Source organism: Dasypus novemcinctus, chromosome 2 (assembly GCF_030445035.2).
Source record: "Dasypus novemcinctus isolate mDasNov1 chromosome 2, mDasNov1.1.hap2, whole genome shotgun sequence".
In the NCBI taxonomy this organism is placed as follows: Eukaryota; Metazoa; Chordata; class Mammalia; order Cingulata; family Dasypodidae; genus Dasypus; species Dasypus novemcinctus.
In genome coordinates this window covers 71,125,951-71,140,386 of record NC_080674.1, presented here as the reverse complement: position 1 = coordinate 71,140,386, position 14,436 = coordinate 71,125,951, and the positions used below count along the sequence as shown (strand labels likewise).

The following is a 14,436-nucleotide window of genomic DNA, read 5'->3' as shown; positions in this document are numbered from 1 at the left end:
CTGTTTCCAAGGTTGCAGGATTGATGGATGTAATCTTTCTAGCAATTACCCAAACTTCCTCACCACTCCTATTTCTTGCACAGGGTTAAAGGAATTGATAATCAGAAAATTCTATCTAAAAGAAGGTAAGACAGTAATTTAAAAGAATAGATAAAAAATCTGAAAAGTCTTGGAAATTTACAAATATCATCCTGACAAGACTTATAAAACCTATTTTCCCTATTTAGTGTGACTTTCAGTTTTTATACAGCAAACATAGAAACAAAAAACTTAATATAAACAAAATACTTGGGAAGCAGACTTGGCCCAGTGGTTAGGGCATCCGTCTACCACATGGGAGTCCGCGGTTCAAACCCCAGGCCTCCTTGCTCCGGGTGGAGCTGGCCCATGTGCAGTGCTGATGCGTGCAAGGAGTGCCCTGCCATGCAGGGCTGTCCCCGCATAGGGGAGCCCCACGCGCAAGGAGTGCGCCCGTAAGGAGAGCCACCCAGAGCCAAAGAAAGTGCAGCCTGCCCAGGAATGGCGCTGCCCACACTTCCCGGGCCGCTGACGACAACAGAAGCGGACAAAGAAACAAGACGCAGCAAATAGACACAGAGAACAGACAACCGGGGGAGGGGGAGGAATTAAATAAAAATAAATAAATCTTTAAAAAAAACAAAAAAACAAACAAAAAAAACCCTTAATTACTGACAATAGAAATTAATGGTGTTAAATGCACAGCTTTCTTGAACTTATTATCAGAATTTATAGTTATAAAAAGTGGCAGCAAAATAAAAATATACAATGAATCTGGAGAACAAACAAATTGCTGTGATATCAAATAACCTTACCATACCACATCTTATCATAGCAAAGTTTAGAGAGTTTTCATTTACTTTGAAGGACATAAAATGAACACTACAATAAACACAAGCCCAACAAATCATGTGGTTATATAGAAAAACAGTCACTGAAGTTCTAACCTACCTAGCTAAAACTTAAAGTATAAATTATTCTTAGAAGTTACTAGGTAATGTCTGAGGATTGAGTTAACTCCATTTGAAAGGACTGCTATTTTTTAAAAAAGATTTATTATTTATTTATTTCTCTCCCCTCCCCCTCCCCGAGCTGTCTGTTCTTCATGTCCATTCGCTGTGTTCTTCTGTGACTGCTTCTATCCTTATCAGCGGCACAGGGAATCTGTTTCTTTTTGTTGTGTTATCTTGTTGTGTCAGCTCTCTGTGTGTGTGGCGCCATTCTTGGGCAGGCTGCACTTACTTTTGCACTGGGTGGCTCACCTTACAGGGTGCACTCCTTGTGCATGGGGCTCCCCTATGGAGGGTACACCCCTGCGTGGCAAGGCACTCCTTGCGCGCATCAGCGCTGTGCATGGGCCATCTGCACATGGGTCAAGGAGGCCCAGGGTTTGAACCCCAGACCTCCCATGTGGTAGGCGGACGCCCTATCCATTGGGCCAAGTCCGCTTCCTGTGACTGCTATTTTTAACAAGACAATGAATGATTCCTGAACTCTGCCAACATATTTGAGAGAAGTCAAGTGATGCTTACTTCTTATTAAAATCATGTACAATATAAGATTTCAATTATTTAAGGGATTCTTACCTGGTTACAACCTGATGCGTATAAACTCTATTGGGGCTCCCAAATGATTTGGCCAGGCCAAAATCTGCCAGTTTTAGAACTCCATTTTCATCTAGCAACAAGTTGTTTGGTTTCAGATCCTATATAATGGAGATTTTAAACAAACAAATAAGCAAGCAGGATAGGAGAAAATTCCAGAGTGATACATTTACCTGGCTTAAATTTAAATTTAGCAAAAACAAGGATGCACCCAAAATTTAAACATCAATATTTTTTCCATTGATATAAAATCCTATCAAAGTAAAATAAGATTGGTCATATTACATGGTGAGACCATGGGTCAAAGTAAATAAATAATCTCACTGAGGCTCAGTTTACCTACCTCATTGGATTGTTGTGAGGATTAAATTTTGATATTTTCTATAAAAAGCCCAGTGTACTGACTGGCTGATAGTAAGGGCTCAATGAATTGTAGCTACTATTAATTTATTAACAATAATAAATATGAAGCAAATAAAAATGTTATACATGTAGAAAGGAGGAACACATTCTTCAAAATCTCTGCTAACAATATATTAGCAATTACCTAAAAGGGAGTCCATGTTTGAGGTATAAGAATTACTAACTATAAAATATTCTTAGCTATTTATCTAAATAGAGTCCTCAGGAATATCAAAAAAGCTAAGTTATCAGTCTTTTTCTACTAGCTGAATGTTCCCCAAAATTTCTTAACCATTTCATAAATTAAAAAAAAAATGTTTAAGGACCTAGTACATAGGAAGTGCATGCTCAACCACTGAGCTCCACCTACGTTACCCATTTCATAAATTTTACTGCATAATTTCATATAACTGTAAAGCTACTAGAAATATTATTTTTCTAAAGGTATTTTAGCACTGTATACCTTAATCCAGACTCTCACTGTACTTTTTTTTCCTACAACTATATAAGACAAAAAACAATGACAAAGCCAAAGGACCTACTTTCTAATACATATCAGTTATCAGCTATTTAATCTTGGAAAATATATAACCTTGGTCAGGTCACTTAGCAACTTAGCTCTTCACCTATGAAAAAAATAAGGGATTGGATCTCTCCCAGTTCTAAATTTTATAGGTAGTTTAGAGCCCTCACAGCACCACCTGGTAAAACTATTGAAGGGAAAACAGAAAGGAAAAACATGTGATAACATGAAATAACTAAATATTGACATACAAAGGTAATTTTGTCAGAAATCTTTTGGACCCCAGAGAGCTCTAACATAGTGGTTAAGAATGTGAGCCTGCATTTAAAACCCTTCTGCCATATGAGACCTTGAGCAAGTTCCCTCTTATAACTCTAGTTTGTCTAAGAATTTACTTATTCAGACCATTTATATATAAACTGGTCACATAAAAAATCTGACTATGAAATAAAGAAGCAATCATTCTTAGTATATTTCAAATCTTACCCTATGTAGAATCCAATGTTGATGTAAATATTCTAATCCTTGAAGAGTCATCAACATGTAGGCTTTGATGTGTGATGGTGTCAGCACAAGACTATTATCCTTTATTATAACCTATAAAGCAATTACATAATATATGGCTATACTTTTTTTTTTTTAACTTTATTTCAACTTCAAAAACTAACATAACAGACATAAAGCAGCTTATACAAATTATGAAAGCATGACTTCAGAAAATCCTGTCCAGGCACATTTATCTTTTTAATCTTAAAAAACAAACTCAATTACAGGTATGTTCAATAATTCCAAATAAACACTATCATTTAAGACAATTTAAAGATGCAAAGTGAGTGTACCCATCAAGAGAACCTCAAGAGAGGTTACCTAACTCTCCTTTAGAAGCAATGTCAGAATTTCCAGAGTTTTGTGATTAGGGAGAAAACCTCTGGTTTAGAAAGAAAGCAGTGCTTTGTCTCCTACTACTTTGTTTTTAGGATGAATGTGGTGAACATGAATTGTTTTTGTTTGCCCTGGGATATATAGTCCCTTCTTCTGAGAATAACACTTAGTAATACTTTGGAAAACCTCCTCTTCCCAGTTCAGTCTGTATGGTAAAGACAGACTTATCCCAACCTGTGGCCTCCTGAGGAAGGTACACACCCAGGTGTGACAATCATCACACTGCAGCCTCCTAGCCATGGACAGTGTTTCAGAGATAGACATGTGATCCAAACCAAGCCAGTCAATCAAAGCAAGTACCTGTGCTGAAATCAAAGGAAACAAAGAATTTCCTTTCCTCAGGGATTATTAAACTGTAGCAATATAAGCCTAGAAAGTACCTGGGCTACTATATTGAGAAATAGAGAAGAAAATAATAGAGCTGACTAGAACACAAAATTGAGTTCTGATGACATTTGTGAGCTGTGCCTAACGACAGTTTATTCCTAGACTTCTCAGCTACAGGAGTTAAAATTCTCCATTTCTTTAAAAAAAAGATTTAAAGTAAAATGTATCCTTTTATGTGGACAGTTCCATGAGTTTTGACAGATACATCCAGTCACTAACCACCATCATAGTAAGATATAATTCCATAACCTCTCCAAAATACCTGAAGCCTCTTTGTATGGGATTCTCTCTGCCAACAATGCTTGGCAATCAGTGATGTTATTTCTGTTCCTTCAGTTTTGACTTTCTCAGAATGTCACAGAAATGGATATACATATGTAGCTTTGAATGTGTTTTTTTTATATTTAGCACTTGAGATTCATCCATTTTGCTGCATGTATCAGTACCTCTTTTTTAATCCTGAACAGTATTTCATTTTATGGATGTGCCACAATCTATCCATTCACTAGATGGGTTGTTTCCAGTTTTGGTGATTATAAACAAAGCTAAACATTTTTATTCTGATTGATTTCTGTGTAGACATATGTTGTTGTTGTTTAAGTTTTATTTATTTATCTCTTCCCACCCCCTCGTTGTTTGGACTTGCTGTGTTTGTCTCTTTGTTTCTTTAGGAGGCACCAGGAACCAAACCCAGGACCTCCAAAGTGGGAGCGAGGTGCCTAATGCCTTAAGCCACCTCCCTGCTTCATTGAGTCTCTCATTGTTTTCCCTCTTGTATCTCTTATTGCATCATCTTGTCATATCAGTTTGCCATGCCTGCCTGTTGCACCAGCTTGCTATCTTCTTTAGGAGGCACCAGGAACTGAACCATGGACCTCTCATGTGTTAGGCAGGAACCCAATTGCTTGAGCCATATCTGCTTCCCTGGACATATGTTTTTCTTCCTCTTTGTAAATACCTGGGAGTAGGACTGCTGGATCATACAGGTAAGTATATATTTAAATTTTTAAGAAACCGGGGAACTGTTTTCCAAAGTAGCTGCACTATATTGCATTCCTACAAGCAATGTATTAGAATTCCCATTGTTCCAAATCATTAGTATCATCAGTTTTTTGAAATTCAGTTATGAGTAATGGAAAGCATGACATTTTATGTTTCTCAGAAAGAAACTTGACTATTATCCTAACTCCTAAAATCAGAGTAGTTTATCCTGTTTTGTAATTTCAAGTAAAGGAAATAAAACAGTAAAAAAAAAAGAAACTTGACTTTCAAAAGTATGACATTACTCTGTGATAATATGAAAAAAAAAAAACCTCTAACCTCTCACAGGCCTAATGCTGGTTTTTCTATAAATAATGTTGATAAGCTATAGTGAACTTGGTAGGCATAAATGCTAATGAAACCCAAATCGCTGTATTTATTTGACCTTAATAGGACATACAGATTTCAACAAAATTAAGCATTCCCTTGACTACCAGTTTCTCTATGAGTAGAAAATAAACATTCAAATGTTCTTTTGATAAATGGGGAGAAAAAAACTCCTATAGGAATCTCAATCTTACCTCTAGATCAGTTTCCATAAAATCAAAGACAAGGCTAATGTTAGATTTATGTCCAAAAGCATCAAGGAGCTGTAAAGCAAATACATATATAAAAATGTGCTTTTCTATTACATATTTGCCAATATTGCACAGCCAGATAAATTTTAAAAATTTAAACATATATTTGGAATGCTGTTAGTTCCCCATAAAGTTATTTTATTAAATTTGATAGTTATCTTTTTTGGCTAGGAATTAGTTTTTTGAGACACGAAAACCTGAAACTTCACTACTTTAAAAAACCAGTAAGTACTTAACCTCTCCCCAACAATTGTGAGCGTTATAATTCAGAATAAACTGATCAAGTCTTCAATTCAGAAAAACTCCCAAGCTTGGTGCCCAATAAAATCCTTTAGCAGCAGCTATGAGTACATTCTCTATGCCACGCACTATTCCAGGTACTTTACACACATTAAATTATCTATTCTTACAACAACCCTACGAGGTACTGAGAGTTTTAAGAGGGAACTTGCTCAAGGTCTCATATGGCAGAAGAGTTTTAGATGCAGGCTCACATTCTTACGTTAGAGCTCTCTGGGGTCCAAAAGATTTCTGACAAAATTACCTTTGTATGTCAATATTTAATTATTTATTTCATCAGTTGTATCGTTTCAAAGACACTGCCTACAGGAATAACTAGGAGAGGAAATACATTTTAAGTCTGATACACACTTAAGTTTTTTCTGCAAAGCTACCTCAAACTCATCTTGCTAAGCCTCTTACCAACATCCACCACATTCAGAAAAAGGCTGAGTCCCAAATTCCAAAATCAAGATTATACTCACACCAATTATATTTGGATGACTTAGCTCCTGTAATAATTTTATCTCTCTTAAAGCTGTTCTATTTATACCTATACAAAAAAAGGCAAAGCAAAAAGTGAAAAAATAATTCTGAAACCTCAAACCTTTCTAGAAGTAAATCTTTTGAAATGGTAAGTAATCTCAGGATATAACAATGAAAGTTCTACAGAAAAATAAGGACTATTTTGACAATTTTTACAATAAATCTGTTTTTCTTTGATATGCTTTATTTTTAAAACAGCTTAACACAAAGACTACATAATAAAGGATGAAAAAGTTATTCACTTTGTATGTGGCATATCAGATCTGAATACTGTTAGAACAAGAACATGCATAAGCATGTAGAACATAGGTGATAAATGAAAAGTTTCCCTTCTCTTGCCCTACAAATATGAGTGGGCAGATTCCTGGTGCTAAAAGTAAACTACTGATAAGAAAGTAATTTTTCCAAACAAGTCACTAATAAACTTCTTCCATTCACATTGGTTACTTGAATGTTCCTCTAAACATCCAGATGGTGGAAATCACAAACATCCTTCCTCTATTCTGAGTCAAAACTTACTCTTCAGTAACTATGATAGTTACTGAATCCTTGATCATTCTAATCAACGCTTGCTCAATTCTCAGTGAGAATAAGAACCTTCTGTTCTGCCGGATTACATGAAATACTTACCATCTTTAGCTTCTGATCTATGTCCAAGTTTGATCTGATAGAGAAAAAAGAGCAAACACATTAAAAATGTTAAGTAATTTAGATTCAATTTATAAAATATAAACAAAACTTAGCCACAGCAAAACATGTAGCAATTCACAGATACTTAGTAATAGCAGGCAAGACTGGAGTGGGAATCATGAATCAGCAGGACAAAACTAATGTAAGGAATGATCAAGTACTTACCATTCCTTGTCTCCTAAGTCTCTCAATTAATATTCAAATAATGGAATTAAGACTGTGGGAAAAATACCTGATGGCATAATGGTTATTATATTTTTTAAGAATTCATTTTAAGTTAGGTTACTTGGGAGGAAAGATGGACATACAAACAAAAAATAACATGTTGTAACATGTTGTATAGTTAATTGGTAATAAACCCAATAATATGATCTTGTGTATCATATTTTCCAAAGAGCAAAAGTGCAAACTTTGATGGATAAATAAAAAGGTTAAACTGTTGACACTGTGTATAACCATGAAAAGTTGTGTTAATAGGTTTAGTCTCATGTAAAAAAAAGATTACCAGGTTAAAGAACATTCTCTTACTATTTTTTATATGATGACTCAGCAATTAAGAACGTAATTTTTTAAAAGATTACTTCTGGAATAAGGTAGTCTACCTTTTTTTTTTAAAGTTTCCCACCTATACACTACAAACAGAACTTTTGTTTGTAGTAGGCCATTTGCTATAGCTGCAAAATACATAAGGCACTAAGATTAAATATAATAAGAGATGTACAAACCTCTCCAAAAGAAAATTACAAAACTCTATTAAGACATGATAGGGAAGCAGATATTGCTCAAGCAGTTGGGCACCTGCTTCTCACATGGGAGGTCCTGGATTAGGTTCCTGGTGCCTCCTAAAGAAGATAAGCAGATGCTATGAGCAGACAAAATGAACAGATGCAATGAACAGACAGAGCAAGAAGGGAGCAGATATGGACCAAGCAGTTGGGCACCTGCATCCCACTTGGGAGAACCTGGGTTCATTTCCTGGTGCCTCCTAAAGACAAGTGGACACAATGAGCAGACAATGAGCAGACACAAAGAGCAGAGACAGCAAGCAGACATAGTAAGTAGATAAAAGAAGGAGTCATCTGGGGTGGGGGATTTTTTTTTTTTTATTTTAAATAAAAACTTTAAAAAATGCCTAGAAACAAGAGATCAAAATAAAGAAAGATGATATGTTCACAGATAGGAAGACTCAATATCATAAATGTGCTAAATATGTCACTTAGAGAAGTTATGTATTTGTTTTTAAGACCTGAATGCAACTAAATCTAAAGTTTGACGGCATTTTCCATGGACACTGACAAATTGACTCTAAAATTACCTGGAAAAGGGGCTAAGAATTTCCAAATTTTTGCAGTGATGATAATAGCACAACATTGTGAATGTAATTAACACCACTGAACTGTATACTTGAAAGTGGTTAAGATGGGAGATGGGAATGCTATGTTGTATATATGTTACCACAATAACAATTTTTAAAAAAGAGAAGAAAAAAGAGAGAGATGTAACCATCGAGGGAAACTGATTGAAGGGCACACAGAACTTTTCTATACTATCTTTGCCACTCTTATCAATCTGTAATGATTTGAAAATAAAAACTTACCAAATAAAAAAACTACCCCAAAACAAAGAATAGACAATTCTTTGAATTATTACATTTTCCAAACATAAAAAAATAGGTAAGTCTCATGAAGCCCCAAATTTTATCACCTAGATCCAACAATTACCAATATTTTGTCACACTTTATTGACCCATCTTCTACCCTTTTTTTGGCCAAAATATTTTGACGCAAATCCCAGACTTTAGGTTATTTCATCCCTATATATTATCTCTAAAAACATATGGATACTTCCTTACATAAACAAAATGCCAACATGAACAACAGAGTAGCCAAGAATATTTTAAAGAAGAAAAACATGGTATGGGCGGCAGACTTGACCCAGTGGTTAGGGTGTCCGTCTACCACATGGGAGGTTCATGGTTCAAACCCCGGGCCTCCTTGATCTGTGTGCAGCTGGCCCATGCACGGTGCTGATGCGCGCAAGGAGTGCGCCTCGTAGGGAGAGCAGCTCAGCGCAAAGGAGGGTGCAGCCTGCCCAGGAATGGTGCCGCACACACTGAGAGCTGACACAACAAGATGATGCAACAAAAAAAGAAACACAGATTCCCGTGCCGCTGACAACAACAGAAGAGGACAAAAAAAGATAATGCAGCAAATAGACACAGAGAACAGACAACCAGGGTGGGGGGGTGGGTGGGAAATAAATAAATAAATAATCTTAAATAAACAAACAAACAAAAAAAAACAAGGTATGTAGGACCTGCCAGATTTCATGGTAATTAAAGACAAAAGAGTATTTGAGCAGGGGTGGGGGGAAATCAACAAATGGAACAGAATTAGTGTACCTAAAAATGGATCCATGGATACTACTAGAACTAGGGTTACAAGAACATAGCATTATAACTCACCAGGAAGAACAGTTTTGAAAGAACTGGGGAAAAAAAATATTGACTCCCTATATCAACAACAAAGAAAAATTAATTTCAGATGGAATAAGATCTAAATGTGAAAAGCAATATTTTTAAATTTTTTGAAGAAAACAGAGAATTCTTTATAACCTGAAGGTAGAAAAGCACACAAAAATGAAACACATAATGGGAAAAAATTGATAAACTTCAACCTATTAGAATTTTAAATTTCTGCACCTCGAAAGATACATGTAGAGGAGATGATGTAGCACAGAGGTTAGCATGTGCTTCCCATGTATGAGGTCCTGGGTTCGATCCCTGATACTGCCTAACAACAACAACAACAACAACAACAACAACAACAACAACAACAACAAAACATATATTAAGATACTATAAATGAACTAAAAGCCCAGTCAAAGACTGGTAAAAGATATCTGAATATTTCTGACAAATGATCAATATCCAGAGTATATAAAGAATTCCAACAAACCAACAGGAAGAAAATAACATAAGTAATCTAACCAGAAAAACAGGCAGGAGGAAATCTAAAAAACCAATAAATCTAAGAAAAGATCATGAGGGAAATGTCAATTGAAAGAAAAACCATATAGAATTTTTGACTCACCTAAGTGACAAACGTTTTTACGTTTGGCAGTACAAACGATGGTGGGAATGTGGTAAGGTAAACTAGTGATTTGACACAATCTAGTAAAGTAGTTGTATATTTCCTATAAGGCAACAATTCATATGCATATATAAAGTTTAAAAGTATGCAATACCATATAGTTGAGATACATATATTTAAAACAAATACTGGAAAAAAAAAAAAACCCCAAATGATTCTAAAGCCATCAAAAGGGAATTTGTTATTTAGGAAATATAAATTCAATGTGCTCTTTTTAAAAAAGATGAGGTAGATCAAAAGGATATTTTAAAAGCCCAAGATACAAAGGTAGAAGAGTACAGAAGAGGTTATTTAATGATTACCTTTTTGTAAAACTAATGAAACATATATGCTAGCAATGAATGGTAAAAAAGGTCCGGAAGGCTATGCCCCAAATTGATGAAAGGTTACCTTAAGTTTTGGAGTTGGAAAAGAGGGACTTTGACTTCCAAATTATGCATTTCCATATTGTTAGTCCCAAAATTGTGATAAACTACCTTTGGAGATGGGTGAAGTATAAATATATAGCTGTTGGGAAGGGAAGGTACTAAATCTTCAATGTTCACAGAAAGAAGAATAATGTCTAAAATTGGAAAAAGAAATTTTAAATGATATATGTATATTATCTAAATAAATGGAGGTAAATACCAGAAGAAATAGTTAAAAGTTTAAAGTGTTTGCCCTGAGGACCAAAAAACAGGTAGAGAGGAGTCAGACAAGTTAAAAGCATTGGCCTATTACTTGTCTTTTAAAACTATAAAGATGTTACTTGAAATAAAGTAAACATTAAATGTAAAAGAAGATCCTGCTTTGAGTCACATTCAAGAGGGATAAGTCTATTACAGAGAAACAGGACGGTCTCTTAAGTCCTAATTTATGTTAAACAACAACAACAAACAAACAAAAATAAAAACACAGGGCTGGGAAGCAGATGTGGCTCAAGCGATTACACCCACATCTACCATACAGAAGGTCCAGTTCAATGCTCAGGGACTCCTGGTGAAGGCAAGCCAGCCAGTGCGGCGAGCTGGTCCACACAGACAGTATGCCTCAAAGGTGCTTGGGTTTTTTAAAAACAAGAAACAGAGTTAAAGTAGTAATAGGAAGAGAACAGGGAGGTTACCTACCCCCAAGAGGCCCTGAGACGTGTGAAAAAAACACCTTCTCCTTGAAAGGATTAACGATTTCAGTAGCATGGCACAGAGCAATGGACTTGGCATCAAGACACCTAGATTTAAATCCTAGCTTTAGCAATTATTAGTTGTGTAACCTTAACAAATCACCTAACCCCTCTCAGCTTCAAGCACCTCAAGTGTAAAAACAGGGACAGCTCCTTTACTTCACAAGGTTATTTTGAGGGTTAAATGAAAAAATGTACATGAAAGTGCCTGGCACATAAAAGGTTAGCAGTTTATGACAAAGTTTCTTGAATGAATTTAAGAAACAAAAAAAGCTACTTAAATAATTTAAATATAATGTGTATCAACGTTGTTAATGTTGGTGAAAGGCTTTCATGGTAAATCTGTACACAGAAAATACAGAGATATGACACTGAGTGGACGCTGGTGAAGGAGATGACACAGAACCTGGTAAGATCATGGTAACAAATGGTTCTGAGGACCTGCTCCCCTTAGCCAAAGTCCGAGTTTACGTAACAAACCTAACGTGGAGTCCTCTTCATTTGTTTCATTTAATGGAGCAAAAACTGGTTCAGCCACAGAGTTCATATTGGAACACAAGACACCAATTCTCTTTCTGAAAGTAACATAAATAATTCCTCACTAACAGGGCACAGTCAAGAGTACTAAAACGGTCACACATCGGTTCATAATAAACATCTTCACAGGAACTTGAGGGAAAACAACATAAACTGTAACTCACTTTTTTAATGGCGACAATTTGGTTGGTGTTTTTGTCTCTGGCCTTGTAAACCGTGGCAAACTAGACAGGGAAACAGGAATAACATGAGTTTGTGTAAGTTTTGTTTTGTTTTTCTCTTTTCCTTTTTTTTTACATTTTGGGAGGCAAAGAACCCAGACTTTGGGAGTGGGCTCGCGGCGGCTTGAAATGTGGTCGAACATTCCACGTTTCGTTTCGTCTATTCTTCATTTCCCAGAGGGCCGCTCAGGGGCTCACTCCAGGTGTCAAGACGGGTAGCAGAGGCGTGCGGGAGCCTCCCCAAGAACAACGAGTTGCCAGGCCAGTCCTCTGGCCTCCACGCGGAAACCTGAAAAGGTGTGAGGGGCGATGCTCTTCGCTGGGGGCCCTCCCAATCTCGGCCCGAGAGCCTCACCTGTCCCTCCCCGAGGAAGTCCAGTTTCTCATAACGTTTTGCTCGCGACTTCACGTCCAAAGCCATCGGGCGCGGGAAGTCCGACTGCAGCCGAAAGGGTCGAACACAGAAAGAATTTAAAGGTACCTCAGGTCTCCAACAGCCACTTCCGTTCCAGAACTGCCTTCCTTCATGGCTCCGCCCCACTTCCGTGATGGGCGGGGCCCCGCAGATCCCTCCTCCGGAGACTGACGAGACCGGGCTGGGCTAGTGGTCCGCGGGGCTCCCGGCTCTGTCTGCAGCTGTCTCTCTGGTCCCGGAAATGAGGTGTATTACGTGCCTGCTGTCTGCATGGTCTTGTTACCGTCTCAATTTGTATCTTTTCTTCACTACTGGTGACTGGTCAGCGTTCTGATTTGGTATTCTGAGTTCGGTATTTGGTAGGTGTGTTAGTGTGAAAGGCTTGGCTTTGTGTCTAATTTCACTTTCTGTTTCTTGGCCAAGCCGCGTCCTAACGCCACTGTTGCTATGGACGCCACGCCCCGATATCTCAGGGTTACTTAGTCCCAAATTCTTCAGGACTGGTGAAGAGGCATTCTTAGTTCAGAAGCCCTTTATAAAGAAGCACGCCTAGGGAAACAAAATTCAGCACAACTTAAACGTGTGCTGTGGAATAGGCTTTCTTTTAGGTCCTTGGATTTCTATGCAGTAAAATGGAAATAAGAGACTACATCATACGGTTGTGAGAATTAAGCAAGACACCTAGGTAGTTTAAATACAGTAAGTGGTCAGTAAGGATTAGTTGTGATCAATCCCCAACCTCTTTTTTTTTCCAAGATGTATTTTTATTTCTCTCCCCTTCCCCCCGTTGTCATCTCTCTGTCCATTCTCCTTGTGTTCTTCTGTGTCAGCTTGTATTATCAGGTAGCACTGGGAAACTGCATCTCTTCTTTTGTTGCGTCATACTGCTGCATCAGCACGTCAGCTCCATGTGTGTGGCAGCACTACTCCTGGGCAGGCTGTGCTTTTTTCACGCAGGGTGGCTCCCCTATGCGGGGGGCACTCCTGTGTGGAATGGCACTCCTTGTGTGCTACAGTACTGCGTGTAAGCCAGCTCACCACACGGGTCAGGAGGCCCAGGGTATTAAACTTTGGACCTTCCCATATGGTAGGTGGATGCTCTTATCAGTTGAGCCACATCTGCTTCCTAATACCCAACCTCTTGATTCTCATAGATTTTCATTCTAATCAAAATAAATACATATTACTCCATTCGCTCAATGACTATATATTGTTTTCTATGTGCCAAGCACTGACGTATTTTGAAAAACCAGGAGGAAATAAGACAGACAAAAATTCCTGCCTTCCAATGAGAATAGTAGATGACAAAATGTTATGACACATATAGTGATACGTGCTATGGAGATAATAAAAACAGGGAATGGGGATGGGGGAGGGGGTTGAAATTTTTAATAGGGTAGTCCAGAGAAAACATCCCTGAAAAGTCATTGGTGGCTTTTGAACAGACAGGTGATACAGTTTGACTTGTTTTTAAAAGGTTGACTGGCTTTGTCAGATTACATTATAGACTTAGGCAAGGAGAGAAGCAAGGAGGCCTGTTAAAGTATTATTAAATAATCCAGAAGGCTTTACTAGGATGGTACCAGGTTGACTTCTAGCCAGTAGGATTTGCTGACAATCTGAATATGGATTGTGGGGAAAAAAAGGATAACTTCAAAGTTTTGGGCTTGAACAGCTGAAAGATGGAAATTATGTTTCTTCCCTCTTTGCATTGGTGGTTTCTAAGAATTGGGAATCCAATTTTCAGACAGCAGAATTACCAAGGCTCATGATCCAACCCAATGCCTGAAGAGCACACTTTGGGGTGGCCTCGAGACCAAAAATGCACCTAGCACTTAAGCCTTATTTGGACTTACTAACAGGAGATGAGTCTCTAGTGGCAGTAGTTCCAGAGAATGAAGATAGCACTCTCACATGAATTGATGATCACTGTATTATACCA

The 14,436-nt window shown here is 37.4% G+C and overlaps 1 protein-coding gene across 3 annotated transcripts in view; it reads right to left on the bottom strand.

Moving 5' to 3' along the window:
* The window catches only part of CDK7 (cyclin dependent kinase 7), a 31,193-nt gene extending 18,577 nt beyond the window's left edge, over window positions 1-12,616 (bottom strand). Inside the window, exons 1-7 of one of the 3 annotated variants that reach the window (XM_023590886.2) lie at window positions 12,435-12,616; window positions 12,023-12,082; window positions 6,951-6,984; window positions 6,260-6,327; window positions 5,439-5,507; window positions 3,034-3,144; window positions 1,605-1,723 (exon numbers count right to left, since the gene is read on the bottom strand). In XM_023590886.2, the coding sequence (XP_023446654.2) occupies window positions 1,605-1,723; window positions 3,034-3,144; window positions 5,439-5,507; window positions 6,260-6,327; window positions 6,951-6,984; window positions 12,023-12,082; window positions 12,435-12,500 (527 nt within the window). In that variant the 5' untranslated portion in view covers window positions 12,501-12,616. The remainder of the gene's footprint in view (window positions 1-1,604; window positions 1,724-3,033; window positions 3,145-5,438; window positions 5,508-6,259; window positions 6,328-6,950; window positions 6,985-12,022; window positions 12,083-12,434) is intronic. The other 2 variants (XM_071208405.1, XM_058309640.2) reach the window with 2 other exon arrangements.
* Between the last annotated feature and the right edge of the window lie 1,820 nt (window positions 12,617-14,436).